Raw genomic sequence first — 26,381 nt, 5'->3', positions numbered from 1 at the left:
TGTCATCTGCAAAGAGTGAGTTTCGTCTCTTCCTTCCCAATTCTAATTCCTTCAATTTCTTTTTCTTCTCTAATAACTGAAGCTAACATTCTAATATGATATTGAATAGTAGTGATGATAATGGGCATCCTTGTTTCACCCCTGATCTTACTGGGAATGCCTCTAGCCTCTCCCCATTGAATGTAATGCTTGTTGATGGTTTCAGATAGATACTGCTAATTATTCTAAGGAACAGTCCATTTATTCCTACACTCTCTAGTGTTTTTAGTAGGAATGGGTGTTGTATTTTGTCAAAAGCTTTTTCAGCATCTATTGATATGATCATATAGTTTCTGATAGGTAAACCTAACAGTTTTCCTAACATTGAACCAACCCTGCATTCCTGGGATAAATCCTATTTGATCATAATGTATTATCCCAGTGATAACTTGTTGCAATCATTTTGCTAAAATTTTGTTTTTGCACCTATATTCGTCAGGGAGATAGATCTATAATTTTCTTTCTCTGTTTTAACTCTTCCTGGTTTAGGTATCAGCACTATACTGGTTTCAAAAACAAGATTTAGGCAGAATTCCATCTTCCCCTATTTTTCCAAAGAGTTGATATAGAATTGGAATCAACCGTTCCTTAAATGTGTCGTACAATTCACTTGTGAATACATCAGGTCATGGAGATTTTTTCTTAGGGAGTTCAATGATGGCTTGTTGAATTCCTTTTCCAAGATAGGGTTGTTTAGGTATTTAATCTCTTCTTCATTTAACCTGAGCAACTTATATTTTTGTAAATATTCATCCATTTCACTTAAATTGTCAAATTTATTGGCATAGAGTTGGGCAAAATAATTTCAAATCATTACTTTAATTTCCTCCTCATTGGTGGTGAGCTCATCTTTTTCATTTACTATACTAGCAATTTGGTTTTCTTCTTTATTTTTTTAATCAAATTGATCAGAGGTTTATCAATTTTATTGTTTTTTCATAAAGCCAACTTTTGGTTTTATTTATTAATTCAATAGTTTTTTGCTTTTGCTTTTTATTAATTTCTCCTTTAATTTTTAGAATTTCTAATTTGATATTTAACTGGGGATTTTTAATGTGTTCTTTCTCTAATTTTTAGTTGCATATTTAGTTCATTTATTTCCTCTTTCTCCAATTTATTCATGTAAGCATTTAAAGATATAATTAGTCCCCTGACAGCTGCTTTGAGTGAATCCCATAGGTTTTGGAATGTTGTTTCATTGTTCTCATTATCTAGGATAAAATGTTTAATTCTATAATTTGTTTTTTGATCCACTCATTCTTTAAAATAAGTTTATTCAGTTTCCAATTGGTTCTGGGTCTATATCTCCCTGGCCCAATATTGCAAATGACTTATTTGCATTGTGATCTGAGAAAGATATATTCACTATTTCTGCCTTTCTGCATTGATCATTAGGTTTTTATGTCCTTAGTACATGGTCAATTTTTGTATAAGTGCCATGTACTGCAGAGAAAAAGGTATATTCCTTTCTATCCTCATCCAATTTCCTCCATAACTCTACCATATCCAGTTTTTCTAATAATCTATTTACCTCCTTAGCTTCTTTCTTATTTTATGATTCAATTTATCTAGATCTGAGAGCAAGAGGTTGAGGTCTCCCACTAGTAGAGTTTTGCTCTCTATGGCTTCCTGTAGTTCCTTCAGCTTCTCCTCTAAGAATTTTGGATGCTATCCCATTGGGTGCATATATATTCAGTATTGAAATAACTTTATTGTCTATGGTACCTTTTAGGAGGATAAAGTTTCCTTCCTTATCTCTAACACTATCTATTTTTGCAGCTGCTTTGGCTGAGATAAGGATTGCTACTCCTGCCTTTTTCACTTCAGCTGAAGCAAAATATATTTTGTGCCAACTTTTTATCTTTACTCTATATCTATCTCTCTGCTTCAAATTAGTTTCTTGTAAGCAGCATATTGTAGGATTGTAGTTTTTTAATCCATTCTGCTATTTGCTTACATTTTAAGGGAAATTTCATCCCATTCACATTCAAAATTATAATTACTAATTCTTTATTGCCCTCCATGCTATCTTCCCTCTGTTTGTATTTTTCCTTTTCCCTTATCCATATTGAGCAGTATTTTGTTTCTGAATACCACCCCATTCAGCATGTTTGCACTCCTATATCCACCCCATTCCCTTTCTTTCCCCTTTCCCTTCCCTTCATTTTGTTAGTTCCCTCCTTTCCCTCCTCCCTTTCTCTGTCCCCTATCCCCTTTTCCCCTTTTAATATTTGAGAGGTTAGATGTTTAAGTTAACTGAATATGTGTGTAAATTGACTTTAAGCCAAGTCTGACGAAAAGAAGATTCAGGTATTTCTCATCTCCTCCCTTCTTCTCCTCTATTACCACAGGTATTTTGTACCTCTTAGTGTAATGAGATTTACTCCATTCAATCCCCTCCCCCTCCTCCTGTCTCCTTCCTGTTCCCCTTTTTGAGGAGGTAGTGTTTTTAAAATCATTCTGAGTCATAGAAAAATCTGAGTATCCATCACTTCTAGCTAAGTACAATCTACCTAGTAGAATTACAGTTCTTAAGAGTTATTAAAGTCTTTCTCCCAAGTAGGGTTATAACCAGTTTCATCCCATTGGATAGCAGTCTTAGGGATGAGTCATGAGTGTCCATCACTTCTGGCTAGGTATATTCTCTCTGTTTGAGTTACAGTTCTCAAGATTTATGAGAATCTTTTTCCCCATCCTGGGATATATCCAGTTTAAACTTACTGGATAGCATTTTTTTCTTTATCCCCCCCCTTTTTACCTTTTCATGTGTCTCTTGAACCTCCTGTTTGATATACAAATTTTCTATTTACCTCTGGTCTTTTCATCAGGGATTTTTGGAATTCTTCCATTTTGTTAAATGTCCATCTTTTCCCCTGAAAAAGAAGGCTCAGCTTTGCAGGGTAGTGGATTCTTGGCTGCATTCCAAGCTCCCTTGCTCTTCAGAATAGCTCATTCCAGGCCCTTAGATCCCTTAATATTAATGCAGTCAGATACTGCATAATCCTTACTGTGGCTCCTTGGTATTTAAATTGTTTTCTTCCTGGCTGCTTGCTTGTAGGATTTTCTCTTTTATCTGATAGTTCTGGAATTTGGCCACAACAGCCCTTGGTGCTTTCATTTTAGGATCTTTTTCTAGAGGGGATCAATATATTCTTTCAATAACTACTTTGCCCTCTGGTTCCATGATATCAGGGCAATTTTCCTTCACTAGATCCTGTAATATTAAATCCAGACTTTATTTTTTCTCTTCAGTGTTTTTAGCAAGTCCAATAATTCTCAGGTTGCCCCTCTCCTTGATCTATTCTTGAGGTCAGTGGTTTTGCTGATGAGGTATTTTACATTTTCTATTTTTTTCTATTTTTTGATTTTGTTTAACAGGCTCTTGCTGTCTCATGAAGTCATTAGTTTCCGCAGACTCCATTCTTTTTTTTAGGGAGGAGTTTTCTTCATTTATCTTTTGCAACTCCTTTTCCAATTGGTCAATTCTAATTTTTAAAGCGCTTTCCATTTGACCAATAGAGGTTTTGAGAGAATTATTTTCTTTTTGCCTTTGCCCAATTGATGATCTGAGAGATTTATTCTCATTTTGTATCTGACCAACTGTATTTTTCAATGATTTATATTCTTGTTGCAAGTCGTTAATTGTCTCTCCCAAATTTTCCAACTGATTTTTTAAACTCCTTCCTTATTTCTTCAAGGAAGTCTTTCTGTGCTGGAGACCAGATTATATTCTCCTCAGAGGTTCTAGGTCTCTCTGAATAAGGGTCTTTTCCTTCCAAGAAGTTTTCTATGGATCCACCTTTCTGCTGACCTTTCTTCATTTTGTTAAGACCCTGAGTTCGGGAGGGGTTGGTTCACAGAGGTCTGGTGTTGGCATCCTTAGGGGCTTTAATCACTGAGTGCAATTTCTCTGGCTGGCCAGTAGGAGGTGCTGGTTGATTTCTCTGTAGTGTCTGTGACCTTGATTGAGGCCTACTCCCTTGGCCTGGAGGGAGCAATTGAAGTTGTTAAATACTTTTGCCTTCAATCAAAGGTGGGCTTTACCCTGGGGGGAGGTCATTCCTTTCCCTATTGTCAGCTGGGCTGGTTCTTCTGCTCACACACCAGTGCCTGAGGCAGAAGTAGTCCGTAAATAGTGTTTGTTCTGGGAAGAGGCCTCAGAGGCAATGGAGGTGTGGACTCTGAGTACCTCAGCTCAGGGATGGTGTCCGCAGCTACCCCCAGCCCTGTCGGCAAGCTCCAGAGGGTCAGTGCCAACACCAATGCCTCTGCTCCCTAGTTGACCCAAGCCCCCCGCCCCCCACACAGTCGGCCAGGCTCTAGCCCCACTCATTAAGCAGGTCTGGTTCTTGGGCCCTCTGGCTCCCGGGGCTCCAATCCCCTGCTAATCAGGCTGATTTGTGGATCCCTGTGGCTGAACTGCCCTCTGCGCATAGATTCACCCAAGGCTGCAGAAGACAAATGCTGAGGCAGATGTTCTTTCTCCTGGCTTTTCTTTCTGGGTTTTGCGGATTGGGCTTCTGTTAAGAGGTTTGTTTCATATCATAGATAGGGAAAGATCAGGAGACTTTAGAACTGTGCCTGTCTTCTCTCTGCCATCTTGGCCAGAAGAGTAATTCCTTTTTTTAAAATAACATTTTATTTTTTCCCAAATACATATAAATAAATTTTGTAATGTGCAGTTTTTAATTTTGTTTTTGTTTTTTGCAAGGTAAACGGGGTTAAGTGGCTTGCCCAAGGCCACACAGCTAGGTAATTATTAAGTGTCTGAGTCCGGATTTGAACCCAGGTACTGACTCCAAGGCCAGTGCTTTATCCATTACACCACCTAGCTGCCCCCCAGTTTTTAATTTTGAGTTACAAGTTTTCTCCCACATTTCCTCCCTCCCATTCCTCCCATCTTTCTGAGACAGAAAGCAATTTGATACAGATTATACACCACAAGATTAATTCCTAAAAAAAAATATGAAATTTAATGTCCCAAATTCAACATATCTAAAACTGAAATTATTTTTTAACCAAAACACAGTCCTTTTTCAAATGCCACTATTTGTAGGATGTGAAATCTTGGCAATATTCTAGACTTCTCATTTTCCTCACACTCTTTATATACACTTGTCAAATTTTTCTCTTCCTCTGCCACATCTCTCACATCTGGTCTCCTCTTTCTTTTCTCACAGCCTCCAACTTAGCTTGGACCTTCATCATTTATTGCCTAGATTACAGCAGTGGCTTTCTAATTGAGCACCCTGTCTCAAACCCTTTCTAAAAAATACTACCAAAGTGATTTTCTTTCAGTCTAGATCTCACTCTATTGCTCCACTATTCAAAAACCTTTAGTGCAAGTTCTCCTGTTTAGCTTTCAAAGCCCTTTATCGAAGCCTGGTCTTAACCTATCTTTACAGCCTCATTATACTAATTTACATTCCATGTAATGTTCCCCATCTCGCATTCTGTAACCCAGGCAAATTCTATAATATTTACGTCCCAAATGCTGACTCCACTGGCATAAGTCAACTTTCATAACAATCAACTCTCTCCTCCTCTCCCCTCTGCTTCTTATAATCCTTCTTGTAGCTCAAATACCACATTCCACATGAAGCCTTTCCTAATCAGAATGGCTGCCTGAATGGAAGCAAGACTGCCCAGCCCTCCCAAATCTACTCCAGGAAACAATAACTAAATAATGCTAAATCAATTGGGAAATTATGCTATGAAATCTTCCACCACAGAACTGCACAAAAAGTCAGCTAAAAGTCCACAGTCAATAGGAAAGATGGCCTCTCAAGCAAAATGAGGACCACCATGACTAAAGCTAGGAGACATCTAAGTACAGAATTCTGTTCAGAGGGAACAAGAGCAGAGGGTTATCTTGAAAAGTTCTAGGACGGTCAGAAATTCTGTGGGTGGCAACCATGGTAGCCAGGGAAGCAGAAGAGAGCACTGAGCACTGACAGATTCAGACAAGGATAGCTCAGGTCCACAGACTCTTACCTTCCAGATAAAGCAAAGAGGGCCCTGAAACCCAGTATTATGAAGTTCAAGATCTCGGGTCATGGAAGCAAAGAGGGCCCTGAAGTCCAGTATTGTGAAGTTCAAAATCTCAGGTCATGGAAGAAGAATAGAAACTCAGAAAACCCAAAGCAGGCCTAACCATCTCATACAAAGCATGCAAAACTAAAAGCCTGACCTTGACAGGAAAGTTTAATTTCAGGATTGAAAGCTAGAGAGATGGGTAACCAAGGAAAACAAACAAAAAAATGAAATGAAATATTTATTACTAAAAAATATAGTGATTTCTCCAAAAGAAAAAGAATGACTAATAACTTTAAGCAGTCTTTAAAAGGTGAATTTTACACAAAGACTATAAGAACACCTTAATGAAATGACAAATAAAAAAAAATATCCTAAAAGCTCTGGAGCAAAGAACTGGAAAGAAGGTAATAAATAGCTCAGAAAGGGGTAAATCTTATCCAAGAAATAGACTTTCTGGGGCAAGTAGGTGGTACAGTGGATAGAGAACTTGCCCTGGAGTCAGGAGGATCTGAGTTCAAATCCAGTCTCAGATAGTTAATAATTGCCTAGCTGTGTGACCTTGGGCAAGTCACTTAACCCCACTGCCTTAAATAAATTTTTTTAAAAAAAGAATTAGACCTTCCTGAAAACCAGAATAAACCAAAAAAAAAAAAAAAAAAATCAATGTCTCCATAAGAGGTAAGAAACCAAAAGCTTGGGGGAAAAAAAAAAACAGAACAAGGGGCAGCTAGGTGGCATAGTGGAGAGAGCATTAGCCCTGGACTCAGGAGGTCCTGAGTCCAAATCCAGCTTCAGACACTTACTAATTACCTAGCTGTATAACCTTGGGCAAGTCACTTGACCCTATTTGCCTTGCAAAAAAAACACAACCTAAAAAAAATAAATAAAAATGTAAGCCAATATAAAAAAAACTGACCTAGAAAATAGTACAAAGAGAACTAATTCTAGCACTAGAATTCTAGAAAACCATTAAAAAAAAAACCTTAACGTAGAAACCTGGGTCCTATTTTTCAAAAAATCAAAAAATTGCCCAGATCAATTAAAACCAGAGGGCAAAATAAAGGCAAAAAAAAATTTCAGATCACCCTCTGAATGAACCAAGAATGACAGAGACTAAAATCCAGAGATCCCACTTCAAAGAAAAAAAAAATGGCTCAAGTATTCAGGAAGAAGCAGTTCAAGTACCACGATTTATACAAAACCTTGAAGATTCTACTATAAAATAAGACGTCATGGAATACAATATTCCAAAAGGCAAAAGATATAAGATTAGAACCTAGAATAACTTACTTTGCAAATCAGAGTATAAAAATATACTGAAGGGGAAAAAAGTTTTAATAGAAGGGAGGGTTTTCTAGCCTTTCTGAGGAAAAGGTCAGTTCTGAATAAGAAGTCTGAAATTTAAATTCAAGAGTTAAGAAATACCTAGACAGTTAAATTTAAGTTTTTGGAAAGGGATATCTATTATTGGAACACTAAGGAACACTTTTCTCTTCAGAACCTTAATACCTTAAAGAGTATTGAGAGACTGAAAATAAGGGGGAAGAGAGAGAAAGAGATAGCTAGATTAATTGTTCAGAGGTTTAAGGGGGGGGTTACAAAGGGAACATTATAATGAAAGGAAAAAGGGGTACAACTTCTTTATCACAATTGGAGTGCAAGAGAAGAGTCTACAAACATGGAAGAATGGGTAGAATGGGCATCAGAAGAACCTTAAGATCTGGAATGGGGAAAATAATACCAATAGTCACAAGCAAAATACATTTCTGATTCTAGGGTGGGGGATGGGTAGAGGTGTGAGGGGAATACTGCAAAGAACTGAAATCTAAGGAAGTACACCTTAGAGATTACTTCTTAGACAATAGGAAAACAAACAAAAAACAGATGAGAATCGATTCAAAATTATGACAATTTATGCTTTAAGAAAGGTTTTTTAAACATAATTTTGTGTCTCTAGAGGACATATGGTGAAACATGTTACCCACTTTCTGACAGGAAGGTGACAGATGACAAGAAGGTTCAAAACAGAGGTTTAACACTGGAGAGATTCTTTTCCCCTGACTATGCTCATTTTCTACAGGGTTTTTTCCTTCTCTTAGTAACTGTGGGAGAAGAGGGGAAGAAGGGGTAAGGATCCTCTATCTCAAGGAGAGTCAATAGAACCTGTTTTTTAAATGCACAGAGGAGAAGAGAAGGAAGCCCAGAAGCAATCACAGAAAAGGAGAGAAGATTTGAATGAACTTAGAGAATTTATTATATACTGTTTTATAAAAGCAAGTATGAAATAAAGATCTACAGTTTCTTTTAGAATACTTTTTCTATTCTGTTTGTGCACATGGAAATACTTTTTATATTTTACGTTCAAATTTTTTTTTAATTTTTTAAGACTTCTCTAATACCCCCAACAAGTGTTAGTGGCTACTCTCTCTAACTATTTATGTTAAGTACTTCCTAACTTTGTATTTACTCTTTTCATACACTTGTCTCCTCCATTAGAATAGGAGTTTCCCTGATAGAAGTTGCTCCATTCTTTGAACCTGTACACCCAAGCCCAATACTTATTACAAAGCAGCTTACTACTTTTAGTGATCTTTCTTTTGGAAAGCCCTTCTTCCTGTGAGATTTAATATATCTTTATTCTTTGCTAAACCTAGATTTTAGCTTTCTCAAGTGCTATGAGGAAAACTGCTGTAGTGGGTGTAGATCATCAACCTGTGTCTGTGATTGTACAGTGGTTGATGGATGCTGTTTTGTATCTGAATGGTCTGTGGCTTCCTGTGGTCTGGATGACCATCTGCTTCACATTCCTTTGGCATAGAGGAGCCATGGGGACCCTAGGTCTATTAATAAGGAACTGGGAAACAAGAGGGAACCTGCATTTGATTGAAAACTCCATGACTGTTATCAAGAATCTATCCCCAGTCATTATATTAACCTAATCATATTAAGCTGATGGACCCATCAAAATAGGAACAGTATAATGCCTGCTATTTCTTCCCCACTGGGTTATTCTGAAGTACCAGATATCATAGGATCATAGGCTTAGAGCTGGAATGGAATTCAGGTCACATAGTCCAAACTTTTCATTTTGCTAATTGGTTTACTGATAAGGTTTAAAGAGTTTAAGTGACTTACTTAAGGTCCCTCAGATAGTAAGTGGGTGAGTTAGGACTTAAACACAGGTCCTCTGAAACAGAACTCTGGAGATTTTTTCCCCCATCACTATAGGAGTCGATTTAAACTTTGTAAGCAAGACATATTCTATAACACTTAAGACCCATATGGTGCAAATACTTATCTTTGAACATCATACCCCACTACATTCAGACACTCAGAGGAACACTGTGTGCTCAAGGCTATCTCTCTATTGCATGTGTTCAGAGGAACATGAAGTAATAAACCTACCTCCCTGGTTACATGTGTCATAGATGTTTGATCTTGATAAATTTGTGAGAGACCTTTTGTGAGGAAGACCTAGAAGGTTACACACAATTAAGTGGGTTTTTTTTTCAATAAGGAAACAACAGACAGCAGTGTCTTAGATTCTTTATACTTAGAGCTAAATGTAAAAATCTGTTGATATGCTGTGCTATATAAAATTACCTACAAAGGTCTGCCTGTACCTTTATGACATTTTCGTCTTTTTCTTCTCCTCCCCCCCCTTTTAAAGGTTTTTTGCAAGGCAATGGGGTTAAGTGGCTTACCCACTGCACCACCTAACTGCCCCCTTTATGACATTTTCATTTTTTTTAAGTTTGTTTTTTTTTGTAAGGCAAATGGGGTTAAGTGGCTTGCCCAAGGCCACAAGGCTAGGTAATTATTAAGTGTCTGAGACCGGATTTGAACCCAGGTACTCCTGACTCCAGGGCCGGTGCTTTACCCACTGTGCCACCTAGCCACCCCTCTTTATGACATTTTCTAGAAAAGATCTGCATATATGCTCAAAATGCTTTTTTTTTGCAAGGCAAATGGGGTTAAGTGGCTTGCCCAAGGCCATACAGCTAGGTAATTATTAAGTGTCTGAGACCGGATTTGAACCTAGGTACTCCTGACTCCAAGGCCAGTGCTTTATCTACTACGCCACCTAGCCGCCCCTCAAAATGCCTTTTAAAAGTTGAGAAAGTAGGTCTTATGTTTGATTGTGGTTCATAGATCACCCTCTTTTTCATAATAGCATTTTCCTCCCAGAATTGAGACATTTTGAAAATTGACTGTAAAATGCCATAAATTTCTGTTCCAAGTACTGGTTAAGTCAAGATGCTCTTCCCCACTGCATTTTATGCTAGGAAGATGCCAAAGACTTCAAATAACAATTATGACACTGATATTTTTCACTCAAGTCAGTCATGACTGACTATTTATTTGACCCCAAGTGGGATTTTCTCAGCAAAGAAACTAGAGTGGTTTGTCATTTCCTCCTCCAGTTCATTTAATAGATAAGAAACTAAGATAAACAGTGTACAGTGACTTGCCTGAGATCACATGACTACTAAGATGGGAAAAGACTAAATAGTGATTGTATTATCATTTACATTAAAATAGATATTTTATTTATATCCATTTGTTATCTTTTTCATTTCATCTACAGATGTTCAAGAGATGATCTGGCCTATGTAGATTTCATATCAAGTTTTCTGTAGGCTCTAGCAAGGAGATAAAGAGTTTGTTGGCCTAGGTAGCTACCAAACTCTTTAATTTCCTTCCATGAACTGTTTTGGCTCTCTACATGTTCTTTAAGAAATGGCAATATCCATTCCCCAACTGACAAATGGTCAAAGGACATGCAAAGGCAATTTACAGATGAGGAAATTAAATCGATCCATAGTCATATGAAAATTAATACTTATTTGGAATGTAATCATTACTTATTAGAGAAATGAAAATTAAAGCTGCTACCACCTCACACATCTCAGACTGGCCAACATGACCAGAAAGGACAATGGTCAGTGTTGGAAGGGATGTGGGAAATCTGGAACACTAATGCATTGCTAGTGGAGCTGTGAACTCATCCAACCTTTCTGGAGAGAAATTTGGAATTACACCCAAAGGACAACAAAAATGTACATACACTTTGATCCACCAATACCACTACTGGGTCTATACCCTGAAGAGATTTTGAAAAAGGGAAAGACATCACTTAAACAAAAATAGCAGCCCTATTTGTGGCGGCAAAGAATTGGAAATTAAGTAAATGTCCTTCAATTAGGGAATGGCTTAACAAACTGTGGTATATGTATGTCATGGAACATTATTGTTCTATTAGAAACCAGGAGGAATGGGAATTCAGGTAAGCCTGGAGGGATTTGCATGAACTGATGTTGAGTGAGATGAGCAAAACCAGAAAAACATTATATACCATAACAGCAACATGGGGGTGATGAGCAACCTTGATGGACTTGCTCATCTCATCAGTGCAACAATCAAGGACAATTTGGGGCTATCTGCGATGGAGAATACCATCTGTATCCAGAGAAAGAATTGTGGAGTTTGAACAAAGACCAAAGACTATTACCTTTAATTTAAAAAAGAAAACTGTTATCTACTTATGTAATTTTGCTAACTCTTATACTTTATTTTTTTTCCTTAAGGATATGATTTCTCTCTCATCCCATTCAACTTAGATCAATGTATACCATGCAAACAATATAGAGACGAACAGACTGCCTTGTGTGGGGGTGGGGAGGGAAGTAAGATTAGGGGAAAAATTGTAAAACTCAAAATAAATAAAATCTTTCTAAGAAAAAAAATTTAAAAATTAAAAAGATTAAAAAAAAGAAATGGCAATTTCATTCTCCTCACTTTTAGTCAATTATAAAACTTTTGAAATAAACAGCCTATTTAAATAAGCTAGAGAGGAACTGCTGTAATGCCTCAGAGTCTTCTTTGTTCTATTTTGGTATGAATGCTAACCTTTGTTATATTAACTAGTATAACTGTAAACAGATAACTTGATTTTAAAGTGACTTTATATCAATATTTAACAGTTATCTGTTAAGGTATAGTCACTATGATATAGTGACTGGATTTGTAGTTAGAAGATACTCAATTCATATCCTAGGACTGTTGTCATTTATTTGTGTGGCGTTGGTCAAATTTCTTAGAACCTCAGACCAGTGACAAAACTAAACTATTACTACCAGACTGTAATTACACCGATGGTAGTGAGTTTGTTTATGCTTATTTTGAGCACCACAAGATAAGATGACCTAATTAGTTCAAGAAATTCATGTTTCAGGATAAAGAATCAATCAGGAAGTTAAAAAAAAATTGATGAGAAACCTTAAAGAAAGTGATTTTAATTGAGTGTTTGGGAGACAAACCAGATTATGAAGTACTAAGAAATGAGTTGGAGGTGAGGAAGTACACAAAATGATTGTACACAGCTTTTTCTAGGAGTTTGACAATAAAAGAGGAGTAATCTAAGATAACACTGGCTGTGTGAGCAAAGAATCACTTAATCTCTTATTCCTCTGACCTCTTAGAATTTTTCAAATTTTAAGACTCCAAATTACAAGTAGAATGTTTTTAAAATGACCGTTCTCATCACCAATGAAATCACAGGTTTAATAAAATAACAGCTCTAAAGTTAAAAAAAATTAAAAATAAATAATAAAATGAAGGTTGAAAAAAATGAAAAAGTATAGAAAGTATTCAGCTTCACCAGCTTTATTTTATAATTCAAGTTTTACAGGAGTTTGAATGCTATATTATCTATCAAACAACTGTCAAGTAAATTGATTTAGCAACATTTTTGTTGATTAGTAGCTTCCTAAAAAGAAGATAACAGTCACATATTAAGCTATGCGAATATGGGTTAGAGACTACCTACCTTTGCCCCATCAATGAAACTGAGTTCAGAATTTTTTTTAGAAAAAGTATATTTGTGTATGGACATCCCTTTGTAAAATCCACCAGGCTAATACAATTATTCTCATTTAATGGAAATTAAAGCACAATTTTATTTAAATTGTCACTGCAGATTTTAGATACCTTTCCTTTAATGGTATAATGATGCATCATAGATCACATCTTTGATCTATTACATTTCAAGGTTTTGACCAGGAACAAACTTCCCAAACATAATATTGTTCCTATTGTAAAATAATCTGTTTTAAAACACAATTTTCAGGAAAGCATAGAGATGGAAAGGAGGGAATAACTATATTCTAAAGGGATAATCTCTCAAAATCAAACACTTAAGATAGTATGTTGCTGGCATCCCAGAAACAAAAAAAAATATGCATAGACTGAGATCTGGATTACAGTTCTACAAATGATTCATTATGAAAAGCTTGGGATCATTAGGCATTTAACAGCAATTTCATGAGGTAAAATATAAGGTTAACCATGTCTTAGTATTGCTGTCAAATTACTAGACTTATTGGGGGGAAGTTAGGTGGTACAATGGATAGAACACTGGCCCTGGAGACAGGAGGACCTGAGTTCAAATGTGGCCTCAGATGATTAATTATCTAGCTGTGTGACCTTAGGCAAGTCACTTTAACCCCATACCTTGCAAAAACAAACAAACCCCACTAGACTTGATAGAACCACCAATAGCCTGACTCAAAATCATTCTTGGGTCTATTTAACTGCATAAACCATGCTATTTCTGATCTTTCTCCAACACAATCTTTGAAAGCAGACCACAAAAATATCTGAAGACAGTATGTCCCCCTATTAAAAACCTTTCTTCTTTTATTTCTAATTCCACTGCTGGTCTGATTTTTATTTCTTTTCTTTGATCTTATTGAATCAAATCAAGTAGGATAAGGAGAATAAAATAATAAAACGAGATAGATCTCTAATCACTAAACATCATTAGATCAGTTTTTTAGAACATCTAATGAAGTTCAAACTTTCATCTTAGTAAGTCATATTTATCTGAGAGAACCACATCCCAATTTTAGAATTTTAAGAAAGAATTCCATGAAAGCCATTGTTCATCAAGTAACTAACTCTCACCTTTGTCCTCAAGAATTTGTTTGGTTCTACAAAAGACTTCATCTAAATGGGGTACTGCTAAACACATAATTTGACAAAATTTTTAAAAGCACTGTAATTGACTCCAAATTTTAGATAACACCTTTTGAAACTTACGGATCTCCTGCAGCCAGTAAAAGTAAATATCTGGAAGGTATGTGATCTGGGGGAAACACCGTGCTGGCAAATTTAACAGCCACCTGGCGAACTTGGACTTCAGGCTTTTTGACATAAGAAAACAAATCAATTATTAGCAACTCATCTAAGTCTATGCAATCATTTATAAATCATTTCAAAATTCATAAATAAAATTCATAAATTTATAAAAACAGGCAATCCAAGCATACAAGATCTTTAACTATACTTAATGACAGATATTAATATGACCAAAATAATTCTACTATTTAAAGAAATTACACAACTTTTGGAAAGGGTCTCATTTAAAAGTGTTTTTATGGTCTACGAAGAATGTTCTGGTAACCAGTAGAAGTCCTATAAAGTATATTTATACCTTATGGAAAATCCCTCTCCTGGAAATCGTGCTTCTGGAGCACTTTCACAAAATCGCTTTCTCTGCTAAACCAATTTTCAAGTTCTGAATTATACATAAGAGCCAGAAATAACATTTCTGGAGTTGAAATAAAATAACATCAATAGATTTCCTCTGTTCCTCATAGCTGAAGTACAATAACTAACGTACAAAAGCAGAAATTTATGTTAAGTTGTAACTCACCCCCCCCTTTTTTTGTATTTTTCTTCTTAAGCAATTTGCTTTTTTTTAGTTTTTGCAAGGCACTGGGGTTAAGTGGCTTTCCCAAGGCCACACAGCTAGGTAATTATTAAGTATAGGAGAACGGATTTGAACTCAGGTACTCCTGACTCCAGGGCCAGTGCTCTATCCATTGCGCCACCTAGCCACCCCAAGCTGTAACTCTTTTGAAAGAGCATTGCACTATCTCAAACTTTCTCCTCTCCAAAATTAACCAAACAATATATCTGAATAGATCTAAGGATACATTCTTTAAAATAAACGAAGTAGTTTCTTTCTTTTCTTTTTTTTTAAGGTTTTCTGCAAGGCAAATGAGGTTAAGCGGCTTGCCCAAGGCCACACAGCTAGGTAATTAAGTATCTGAGGCCAGATTTGAACCCAGGTACTCCTGATTCCAGGGTCGGTGCTCTATCCACTGCACCACCTAGCTGCCCAAACAAAGTAGTTTCATATCACCATATCTAATTTCAAAACACATTTTGAGAACTAATTTTCATTGAACTCTTCTCTCAAACCCATTAACTTTTTTCAATTACAAGCTCTTGCAAAAGTGGAAATACAAAAGAGGTATTAAAAACAAGGCAGTCAATAAATAGTAACATGGAGGAGTCACAAGAGTGTATATTTCAGTATGTCTCCTTAATTTAGCTTAAACATGTAACAGTGAACTTCAAAGGATAGCCTAAATTCTTTGATCAAAAACAGCATTTTATCATTTTAAATGGACTTCTCTGTAAGTGGTCAATTGTCTCAAGTTTGACAAATTTATTGCTTGAGGATTGAAAGTTACAATCTCTCTCGCTGAAACCACTTTATATAGGGATTTAAGTCATATTCCAAGAAGCTCTCAAAAAAGTACTTCTATAGCCAAACACAGTATTTATATGCTCATGGAACATTTGTACCATGCAACAACAATGTTACTTATAGATTTGCCTGAATTATCCCATGAGTATCATACTTGAACCAAAACTTTATATTAATCTCAAACACATTCAATCTCCCCCCTATCAAATACATTCCTCTCCACCTATTCATCACCAGTAGTTTCATCTACAGATAAATATACTCAAAATTCTTTTATTCTTCAAGGCAATCAAACAAAAAAGGGAACAAAAAAAGAAACAGAATATACACAATTACTTTAGATTACTGCTTAATTCATTTTAGTCTTGAATATTTGCTTATTTTCTTGATTTTAATATGATCCTGCTGTACATAGATGCATATTTATACAACTTCAGAAGATTCAAATGCTCAGTTGCTATTCAAATAAAGTACCACTTATTTTAAGGAAAAGAATATCACAGCAACTAGGTCTTATACCTGGCTACATGAAAAATATCAGTATCTTATCTTTTCCCAAAGCTAGAATAACATTATTACAATAGAAAACAAAAGAAAAAATGTCCTATGAAGTCTATACCACAATGGCAAGTAGAAATAGAAATTCTTTTTTTCTGCTCTGTTAAGGGAGGAGAACCATTTCAAAACACATTTGAATTTTTAAAATGCCTAATACTTTTAATATTACAAGTCAACAAACTGCTTAAAACAGATCAAATACCTGACCCCACCTTTATTAAATATGAAGCTACCAGTGCTTCCATAAGAGTACGCTGGGCTCCCTCCAAAGTACTGTATGCTCCAACCATCATAGATAAAGCCTCTTGAATGGCTAGTCTAGTATCAGGCTCTTCCTAAAAAAAAAAAAAAAAAAAAAAAAAAAAAAAAAAATCAGAAAGTTTCTATTCCTATCAATAATATACTCAGGATGTGGAAGCATTTCAAGCAGGCAAATTTTAATTAATATTTCTATTCACCCACCTTACATAATGCTTCAAAAAATTGCTGTACAAGAGCAATGTCCTTGGTAAACAAATGAGGCATTCGACTAGAAGAAAACAGACACATATTATTTAAAATAAACATGTTGGTAGTTATACATGTATAACCAATATATTGCTTTCTATCGGGGGGGGGGAAGGACAGAGAAAAATGTGAAATTTAAAACCTTGCAAAAGAATTATTGTTGAAAACTATCACTGCATGTAGTTGGAAAAAATAAAGATTAAAATTTCAAAAAAAATTAAATGAAATAAAATAAGTATGATGAGGGAAGCAGGAGAGGGCTAGTTCTGCAATAGGAAGACCTGGGTTCAAATGCTGAGTCTGATACTGACTTGTAAAAGAGATCAAATAGACTAAGTCTCAAGTTTCCTCATCTATAAAGGATTAACATTAGATGATCTCTAAGGTTTCTTCCAGTTCTAGATCTATGACCCTACAATTCTATGATTTTAGAAAAGATAAAATTAAACATTATGTTTCTTGTAATTACTTTTCCTTTTTGTCTCAAAGCACCATTCAAGTGACTCTAGGCAATAGTTACACAGCCATAAATAAAGGAAATCATTTCTATCATGAAATATATTTTAGAAGTATATGTTCTTATTGGAATGCAAAAGCACTGTGTTTACATAATCTGCTTAATATGGAACTTCATTCTAATAGTCTTTTGTTCTTCACAACACTTCTGCTGCATAATAATATAGAATCAATCCATAAACATTCATTAGATGTCCACTATATGTTGGGTAAGCTAAAACTCTCCACCCTCAAGAAACTTAAGATTCTACATGGAAACAATACATAACTAAGACAAATATACAAAATAAGATCAGAGGTAGGGACAGTTTAGTATATGACATGCAGAGTGGAGAAGGGAGTCATATATAGGAGAGAATAGTTTAATTCTGACATGAAACAGTGATTTGAAGAAGCAGAGGTAGGGGAGGCCTGGTATTCCAGGTATGGAAGACAGACTGAGAAAAAGCAGCAAAATGTTACCAATAGAAAAAAAGACTACTTTGACTGGACTACAGAGTATATGAAGGAGGGAAATCCATAATAAACCTAGAAAACAAATTGGGCACAGATTCCCACATTTCCTTTTTCTACAAAAAAAAAGGAGATACAATAAGCAAAAAATCTTTCTTTTGAAGTTCTGAAAAGGACACATTTATTTTCCATCTTTCTTCTACAAATACTAAATACCATACAATTACAGATTCCCTTAAGACAGGACATGAGTAATTTTACTGAAAATAGTTTACTCACCTGGAAAGCTTTCCAACAGCTGAATATGCCATTGACAGTAGTTTAGGATCCTAGAAATTTTTAAAAGATGATAAAGTATTAAGAAAAATTAATGACTGAAATAGCATTAAGATTTCTGTCAAAAATTTTATCAAGAAGGAAATCATGAGATCATGGCTGTAACTGATTATTTCTTTTTGCAAGTTTTTTTTGAGAGGATATTTTAACAGCATATTTTCTCCCACTTGATATGTCATCACTAAACCTTGCCTCCTCTAAAAAGAAGATAACATGCTAAGGAAGTAAACAATTCATCCTATTGAACATAGGAATATAGGTTAAGCTATAGTATATATTATTAAAATTTATCTTTTTCAAACATACTTTCTTATTACCTCAATTTTAAAATTATACACAGCAACTTTTAAAAAAACCCACAATTACTATAATATAAAATACTGTAGTCTCTTGAAGATTTAGCTTCAATCAAATAGCTTTAGAAAAGTCATCAATTTATCTTTATGTCTATACCTGAATTGTGCCTCAACTCAAGTGATCTGTTCCCCAATGTACTGCTTTGGCTTCATCCCATAAATTTTGGTTTATGTTATCTCACTGTTGCCATTATCTTTAATGAAATTAATGTTGCTATGATTTGTTTTTTGATCTACTCAGTTTTCAGGATTACATTACTTAGTTTCCAATTAATTTTTTACATTATCCTTCCAAGGCTCTTTATTCAATGTAATTTTAATTGCATTATGGTCTAAAAAGGGTGAATTTACTAATTCTGTTTTCTACATGTTTATTTTTCTGCATTTGAGATTTTTTTATGTACTAATATGTGGCCAACTTTTTTTAAAGCAGACTACTTTCCATTTTATTCTTTTTTTTAAGTAGGAACTTTTATTTGTTTTTTTCACATTACTACAATAGTCATGTTGTAAAAGTAACCATGATATCACCCCACAAAGAAAAATTGCAAGAAAAATCGAGATAGAGAGAAAAAAAAATGTGCTTCACTCTGTATTCAGATACAATCAGCTTGGGGCGGCTAGGTGGTGCAGTGGATAGACCACCAGCCCTGGAGTCAGGAGTACCTGAATTCAAATCCAGCCTCAGACAGTTAATAATTACCTAGCTGTGTGATCTTGGGCAAGTCACTTAACCACATTGCTTAACCTATATATATATATATATAAATAATTATAATCAGATACAATCAGCTCTGTCCTTGGGATGGATAGCACTCTCTATCATTAGTCCATCAGAGATATTGTTCCAATATTTTTTCCCACAGTTGCTATTACTAGTTGTATTTCTCTCCATCCTATTCCTTCACCTGCCCCCCCCCATTCATTCTATTCTCTCTCTCTCCTTTCTCACTGTCCCTCCAAAAGTGTGTTGTATCAGACTAGCCTCTCCCACAATCTTCACTCTCCTCTATCACATACACTACCCCTCCCCTCCTCCTGTCCCTTTTCTCCCTTTTCCTATCCTATTTTCCCCTAGGTTAAGATAGATTTCTATATTTGGGTATGTATGTTATTTCCTCTCTGAGATACTTTCGATGAAAGTGAAGGCTACTCATTTCCTCTCATTTTCCCCCTTTCCATTCCATTGCAAAAAGCTTCTTCTTGCCTGTTATGTAAAATAACTTAGCCCATTCTACCTCTCCTTTCCCTTTCTCCCAGTACATTCCTTTCTCGCCCGTTAATTCCATCTTTATATTATACCTTCAAATTCAGTTCCCTCCTATACCTAGTTTATATATGCTTCTTCCAACTGCCCTAATAAATAAGAAGGTTCATATGAGTTATTAGTATCATCTTCCATGTTAATATGTGGTCCATTTTAAGGTAATGCTATGGGATTCCTAGAAAAAGTCTCTAGCATTAAGGGTCATGAATAATGTGGGTTTCCTAGCAAAAGTTTCTGTAGTGAAATCTACAATGATAATAATAAATACTATAATAATATCAATGAAAGCTATGAATAATGTAAAACAAATTAATGTAAACCAAAAGAAAACACAGACAAGAACATGACAACAGTGACCAAGTACAAGGTTCCACATTCCCGGGACTCTAGACAAAACAGCACTGATATGGCACCCAGGTGTTTGGGACCAAAGTCCAGTAATGAAGATGGTGTAAAGCTAAAAAAAATATCAGCCAGTCTTCACAAACATACAATACTTCCTTTATCTGTTTTCTATAATTACTACAAGGGTTTTGAAGGGTCTTTACAGAAATTCCAATGTCTAGATGTTGCCCTAGACTGCTCCAATGTGAATATTTCACTTTGATTATTACATAATCTAGACTCAGTCTGGAGCTCCCTGATCTTCAGAATCAGACTGAATCTTTGTAAGGTGGGGGTGGAGGGAGGGGAGAACCTTGAATATCTCACTGTAGAGGGATTTTCAGGCAAGACAATAGTTTTCTGCAGAGGTCTATCAAATCTAATTCTTCTAAAATTCTATTCATCTCCTTAACTTCTTTCAGATTTACTTAGCTTTGAGAAAGGGGAAGAAAATGGAAAGTAGTCTGCCTTATATAGTTTTACTGTCTATTTCTTCCTATAATTCATTTAACTTCTTTAAGAATTTAGATGTTTTGCCTTTTGGGGCCTAAATTCAAATCTTACCTCAGGCATTTATTTGCTCTATAATATAGGGCAAGTTACTTAACCTGTTTGCATTAGTTGTTTCATCTATAAGATGGGGATAATAATTGTAATTATCTCCCAGTGTGGCTGAGAGGATCAAATAAGAAAAGATTTGTAAAATGCGCACATCACCTAGAATGCCATACACTCTACATAAATATGAGTTGCTGCTGCTGTTATTGTTGGTTTTTTCAGATTCTTAAAGTAGTTAGGATATATAGCACTGAAGCTTCTTTGACCTCTCTTCTTCCTCACTTCATTTAAGTCATATTCCCAACATGTTATTTTGCAGTCTTTCTTTATAAAGCTCACCTTTGCAATGAAATTATAAAATATTAAATTATATATGAATTTATTTTGGTCAGTTTAAGTTTTTCATAGAATTTCTCTACTTCTTCATCTTTTGTAAAATATGATGATGAAAAAGAGGCAATTATCTTCCAAGTGGTCATGAAAATGCTTATCAAAAGCACTTCAATGATAACCTAATGTCTCCTGAAATTTTATTTCTTGGATGTACTAATTGTGCCAACTATTTGAGGTACTTCTACAAAGAATGTAGATAAGCCATGGTGCAATTTTATTTTGCCATCTAGTTAATGGCAACATTTAACTGGACTCAGTTCCTCCAGTATCATGTCCACCAGATTAACAGTCAAGTTTTCATATTTTAAACAATCAACATATAGGTTAGCGATTATAGACTATAAAAATTATCTTAATATATCTCTAATACTGATGCAGTAGAAGCAAAAGCAAATTCACACAAGACTAAGAACAATTTTGTATTCTAGTTTGTTTCAAGGGTTGCCAAACCAAAAAAATTCATCACCAATTGGATAATCAATATACTTTCCTCAAAAAAGGTAAAAGCTGCCAGAATTGATATCCTACTAGCATAAGCAATTAAGAAGTCAGACAAACATTTTAAAGATAAGAAAATCTAGTTCCCAAATAATGAAAACCATATATCAATATGTGCCAAATCAGAATGAGTATAGACAAAGTCTCTACAATCACTTTTTAGTAGTTTAAGATTTAGAAATCTTCAAATTTTCTCTTTTTTAAAGAATTATGAATAGTAATCCTATAGCAAAGTCAATTCAAATAGCCAATATGACAATACAACATTTTAGCATATAAAGAAAAGTCACTCACCTCTTTATATTCATTGATTAGTTTAGTGAGGCCATTTAAAAGCATTGGACCTAATGGCTTAATCTTGATTTCTGGACATCTAAAAATGAAAAACAAAACAAAACTAAACAAAGAATACAAATTATTCCCACTGCTTATTAAAAAGGCAAATATTAGATCATGTCAATGTTTAGTCCAGGTGTGTCCAACTCACAACCCTCAAAGAGCATTCATGCAGCATTATTAAATTTTATTATTATATTCATTTGTAATACGGGTTACATTTTAGTAAGAAATAAATATTATGTGTGTATTGTAGTCAGAAATAAATAACATATGCGGCCCTTGACAAATTTTTGTTGGCAATGCAGCACAGAAGATCCAAAAAATTGGATACCCATGGTTTAAGTCTTTAAACTGATCATTTTAAATGCAGTTCTTTGAAATAAGAGATGTTATGGTTGAACCATTTGGAAAAAAGTCATTGATTTGGCTCCTAAGGGAATTAAATATTTTTCCAACATTCTAAGTAATAAAATGGATGTATGTGATAAATGCAATATCTGTTACCGTTTAAAATAACTTTGTCATAGGAATAGTTTAAGAAACTTACATTATACAAATATGGTGGACAAACTGCAGGGATAATGTTCTTAACTTTGCATTTGTATTTGCTCCAAATAGTCCATCATATACCACCTATAGGAAGAAAGAACTAACCATCAGATACCAATTTTCTCTTATCAAAAATTATTCAATATTTCTAAACAAAAACCCTTCTTATATTTCATCTGGTTCAAGACCTTATTCATAAAAATTATTATATAAGTTTGAAATCTAACATAAATAAAGTGAACATTATATAATTATAATGATCAATCTTAGTTCCAGAAAAGAGTTTAAAAAATATACTACCTCTTTATGGAAAGACCCACTGGTGGGTGAGAAATATATGAATGTTTTGCAGAGTATACGACATTACAAAAAATATAAATTTTTATTTTCTTTAACAAAGGAAAGTTAACTTCAAACAACCTGCAAGGAAAAATACAGTCATCTGAGTTCCCCATTAAGAAACAAACTGGGACAGCATTTCCCAGGAGCTCTCTTCCAAAATACTCCCAAAACCTTAAAATTATAACTCTAATTAAATTTCTGAAAGATAGAACACACAGAGAGATCCAGTGAGGCAATTCTCCAAGTCCAAAATAAACTGGAAGATTTTGGGAAGGCTCTGTTCCACGGGATTAGAGGAAGTGACAGTGCAGCCAGGATCACAGCATGAAGTGAAAGGGTTCCAAGCCTTCCTGAACAGCCCATAGGATGCCTGGGTCCCTGAGACTGCCAGCTTGTGGCAGCAGAACCAGTTGCCTGACCTATCAACCCAGGGAACACCAAGCACAACTTGGACAATCAACAGGGAAACCTCTATCAAATTGAGCATGAAGTCCAGGTCAGTCTGGCCCTCAACACAACCATGGCCCTCAGCATAGCCCAGATCCAAGGAAACAGAAGCAGGGCCACAGAGCTTCCCAGGAGGGAGTCACTCCGCAGCTGCTCTCAACCCATGGAAGTTAAGGGATTGGGGAGAAGCCTGTCAAAGTCTTTCCTCAGTCCCTGGAACAGGACTCTAGTGCTTTGTCCACATTCAGACCCTAGTTGCAATCTGGGGCCCCCCATTACCATAGAGCAGGGACCCTCCTCACAACTCCAGGGCAGAGGGATGTCTTTGTAATTATCCACAGACCAAAGCACAGGTCAGGAGAGCAGTCAAGAGTCTCTTTTAAGAGCTTGATGGAACTGAAGTCCTTGTGGGGGTATCCCAATAAGACCCAAAAGCTTGGAAAGCACAGCAAAACCAGGACACAGATTAGGGAAATGAGTAAATAGGAAAAAAGGAACCTGACCATAGACAATTACTTTGGTCCCATAGAGGATCAAAACACATACTCAAAAGGTGACAAAGTCCAAGCTTCTATATCCAAAGCATCCAAGAAAAATAGGAATTGGGCTCAGGTTATGGCAGAACTCAAAAAAGATTTTGAAAATCAAGTAAGGGAGGTAAAGGGAAAAATTGAGATGAGAAATGAGAGATACAGGAAAAACATGAAAACCAAGTCAGCAGCTTAATCAATGCTGATGAAAATAGATGTTAAAAACTAATTTAGGCCAAATGGACAGAGCAGTCCAAAAAGTTAATGAGGAGAAGAATACCTTAAAAAGCAGAATTGGCCAGATAGAAGAGGACATAAGAAAGTCTCTGAAGAAAACAACTCCCTAAAATGTAGAATGGAGCTAAAGGAAGCTGATGACTTTGTGAGGAATCAAGAAACAATAAAATAATACCAAAAGAAAGAAAAACTAGAAGAAAATATAAAATATTTCATTGAAAAAAATAAGTGACTGGAAAACAGATCCAGAAGAGACAATTTAAAAATTATTGGGTACCTGAAAATCATGATTAGGAAAAGAGCCTTAAAGAATTTCTACAGGAAAATTTCCCTGATATTCTAGAAGTAGAAAATAGAAATTGAGAGAATCTACTGATCTTCTCTTAAAGAAGATCCAAAAAAATTACCCTCAGGAATATTATAGCCAAATTCTAAAACTCTCAAGTCAAAGAGAAAATATTATGAGCAGTCAAAAAACAACAAATCAAATATCATGGAGCTACAGTCAGGATTATACAAGACTTAGCAGTGTCTACAGTAAGGGCTCATAGGACTTGAAATATAGTATTCAGGAAGGCAGAAGAGCTTGGAAAGCAACAGAGGATCAACTACCCAACAAAACTAAAAATCCTTTTCCAGGGGAAAAGATGGAACATTCAACAAAATAGGGGAATTTCAAATGTTCCTGTTGAAATGGCCAGACGTGAAAAGAAAGTTTGATCTTCAACTGCAGGACTCGGGTGGGTTACAGAGACAATGGATGAAAAGGGATTATGAGGGATTTAATGATGATGAACTACGTGTATTTCCTGCATGGGAAGATGATATTGTTAATATTCATATGAACCTTCTCATTTAATAAGAGCAATTAGAAGGAGCATATTGAGACAAGGCACAGGAGGGAGTTTAATTAGAAAGTATAATATATTGTAAAAATGGAGTCAATAGAGTCAAGAGAATGCACTGGGAGAAAGGAAAAGGATAGGTAGAAAAAGAGTCAAGAAAAAGCTTTTTCCAATAGAGTGGAAGGGGGGAAGGTGAGGGAGAATGAGGGAACCTTCATTCTCATCAGAAATGGCTCAGAGAAGAAGCCACATACATACTTAAGAGGGTACAGAAATCTGGAGGAAAAAAAGGACAGGAAGGGGATGGGATAAAGGGGACAGGGCAGGTGGGGGGGAATATAGATGACAGAGGAGAGGGCAGATCATGCAAGAAGAGTAGTCAGATACAACATATTCTTTTTTTTTACTTTTTGAAAAGTGGTGAGATTGGGTAACCTTTTGGACCCAGTCCGGTGCTCTGTCTGCTGCCCCACAGCACACTTTTGAAAAGGGACAGAGTGAAAGGAGAGAGAAAATATAATAAATGGGAATGGGGAGGAATGGATGGAGGGAATTACAATCAGCAATAGCAAGTGTGGAAAAATTATGGAAATAACTTCTCTGATAGACTCATGATAAAAGAATGTGATCCTCCCCAGAGACAGAGCTGATGGTATCTGAATAAAGACTGAAGTACATTTTTGTTTTAGGTTTTTGCAAGGCAAATGGGGTTAAGTGGCTTGCCCAAGGCCACACAGCTAGATAATTATTAAGTGACTGAGACCAGACTTGAACCCAGGTACTCCTGACTCCAGGGCCAGTGCTTTATCCACTGCGCCACCTAGCCGCCCTGAAGTACATTTTTTCCCTCTTGCTTTCACTATTTCTCATGAGGTTTTTTTTTTGTATTTTTGTGGAGGGAGGGGGATTATGTTTTTCTTACAACAAGACTGTTTTAGTAATGTGTAAATAAAAAAAAAGAAACCTAGTCACTAGACTCAATTTCCCAAAAGGCTAATTCATCAGTAATAAGTTAGTTAATTAGTAGTGATTTGATTAATTAGTAATGATTTGATAAATTAGTAACAGAATAGCTAATTCATTAACAAACTGACCTTAGAGTAAGGGAATTGAGGGATAAGGACAAGTGACTGAATGTAGAAACTGAATGAGCCACATGGGGAATTCAAGTGGAAATCAAATTTGGAGCTAGCTCAGTTTCCCTTCTATTCAATTATGGGCCTAATCCAAATTCTGTCCTGAGAAATTGTAGGACCTGGAAGAAAACCTGACTGCAACCTAACCCTATGCAGCTGGGAAACTAGATCACCTCTACCTGTAGCTTAGACTCTTAGTTAAGGACCTACATTGTGCTGACCAGAAACCCAGTCACACCCAATCAAACTAACCAAAATGAATTCATATATAATATTTTATGATTTCATTACAAAGATGGGCATAAAGAAAAACAGCAAAAAACATGTTGGGAATATGACTTACATGAAGTGAGGAAGTAGAGAGGTCAAAGAATCCAGATTGATGCAAGTAGTTTTCTCACAATTATACAAATCAAGCAACCATGTCTTTTCTGAAGACAAGCCCATACTGATCTAATTAATAAGTTATTGTTTCTGTCTTCCTTTGATTGTTCAG

At 35.5% G+C, this 26,381-nt stretch overlaps 1 protein-coding gene across 3 annotated transcripts in view; it reads right to left on the bottom strand.

Moving 5' to 3' along the window:
• ECPAS (Ecm29 proteasome adaptor and scaffold) overlaps positions 1–26,381 on the bottom strand; it is a 190,253-nt gene that overhangs the window by 65,442 nt on the left and 98,430 nt on the right. For all 3 annotated transcript variants that reach the window (XM_074207451.1, XM_074207452.1, XM_074207453.1), the window contains 6 exons: positions 22,347–22,432; positions 21,755–21,833; positions 17,948–17,997; positions 16,655–16,721; positions 16,405–16,527; positions 14,176–14,279 (listed from right to left, as the gene is read on the bottom strand). In XM_074207451.1, the coding sequence (XP_074063552.1) occupies positions 14,176–14,279; positions 16,405–16,527; positions 16,655–16,721; positions 17,948–17,997; positions 21,755–21,833; positions 22,347–22,432 (509 nt within the window). The remainder of the gene's footprint in view (positions 1–14,175; positions 14,280–16,404; positions 16,528–16,654; positions 16,722–17,947; positions 17,998–21,754; positions 21,834–22,346; positions 22,433–26,381) is intronic.

Source organism: Macrotis lagotis, chromosome X (assembly GCF_037893015.1).
Source record: "Macrotis lagotis isolate mMagLag1 chromosome X, bilby.v1.9.chrom.fasta, whole genome shotgun sequence".
NCBI lineage: Eukaryota > Metazoa > Chordata > Mammalia > Peramelemorphia > Peramelidae > Macrotis > Macrotis lagotis.
The sequence above is the reverse complement of the archived record's forward strand: the minus strand, read 5'-3'. Positions and strand labels throughout refer to the sequence as shown.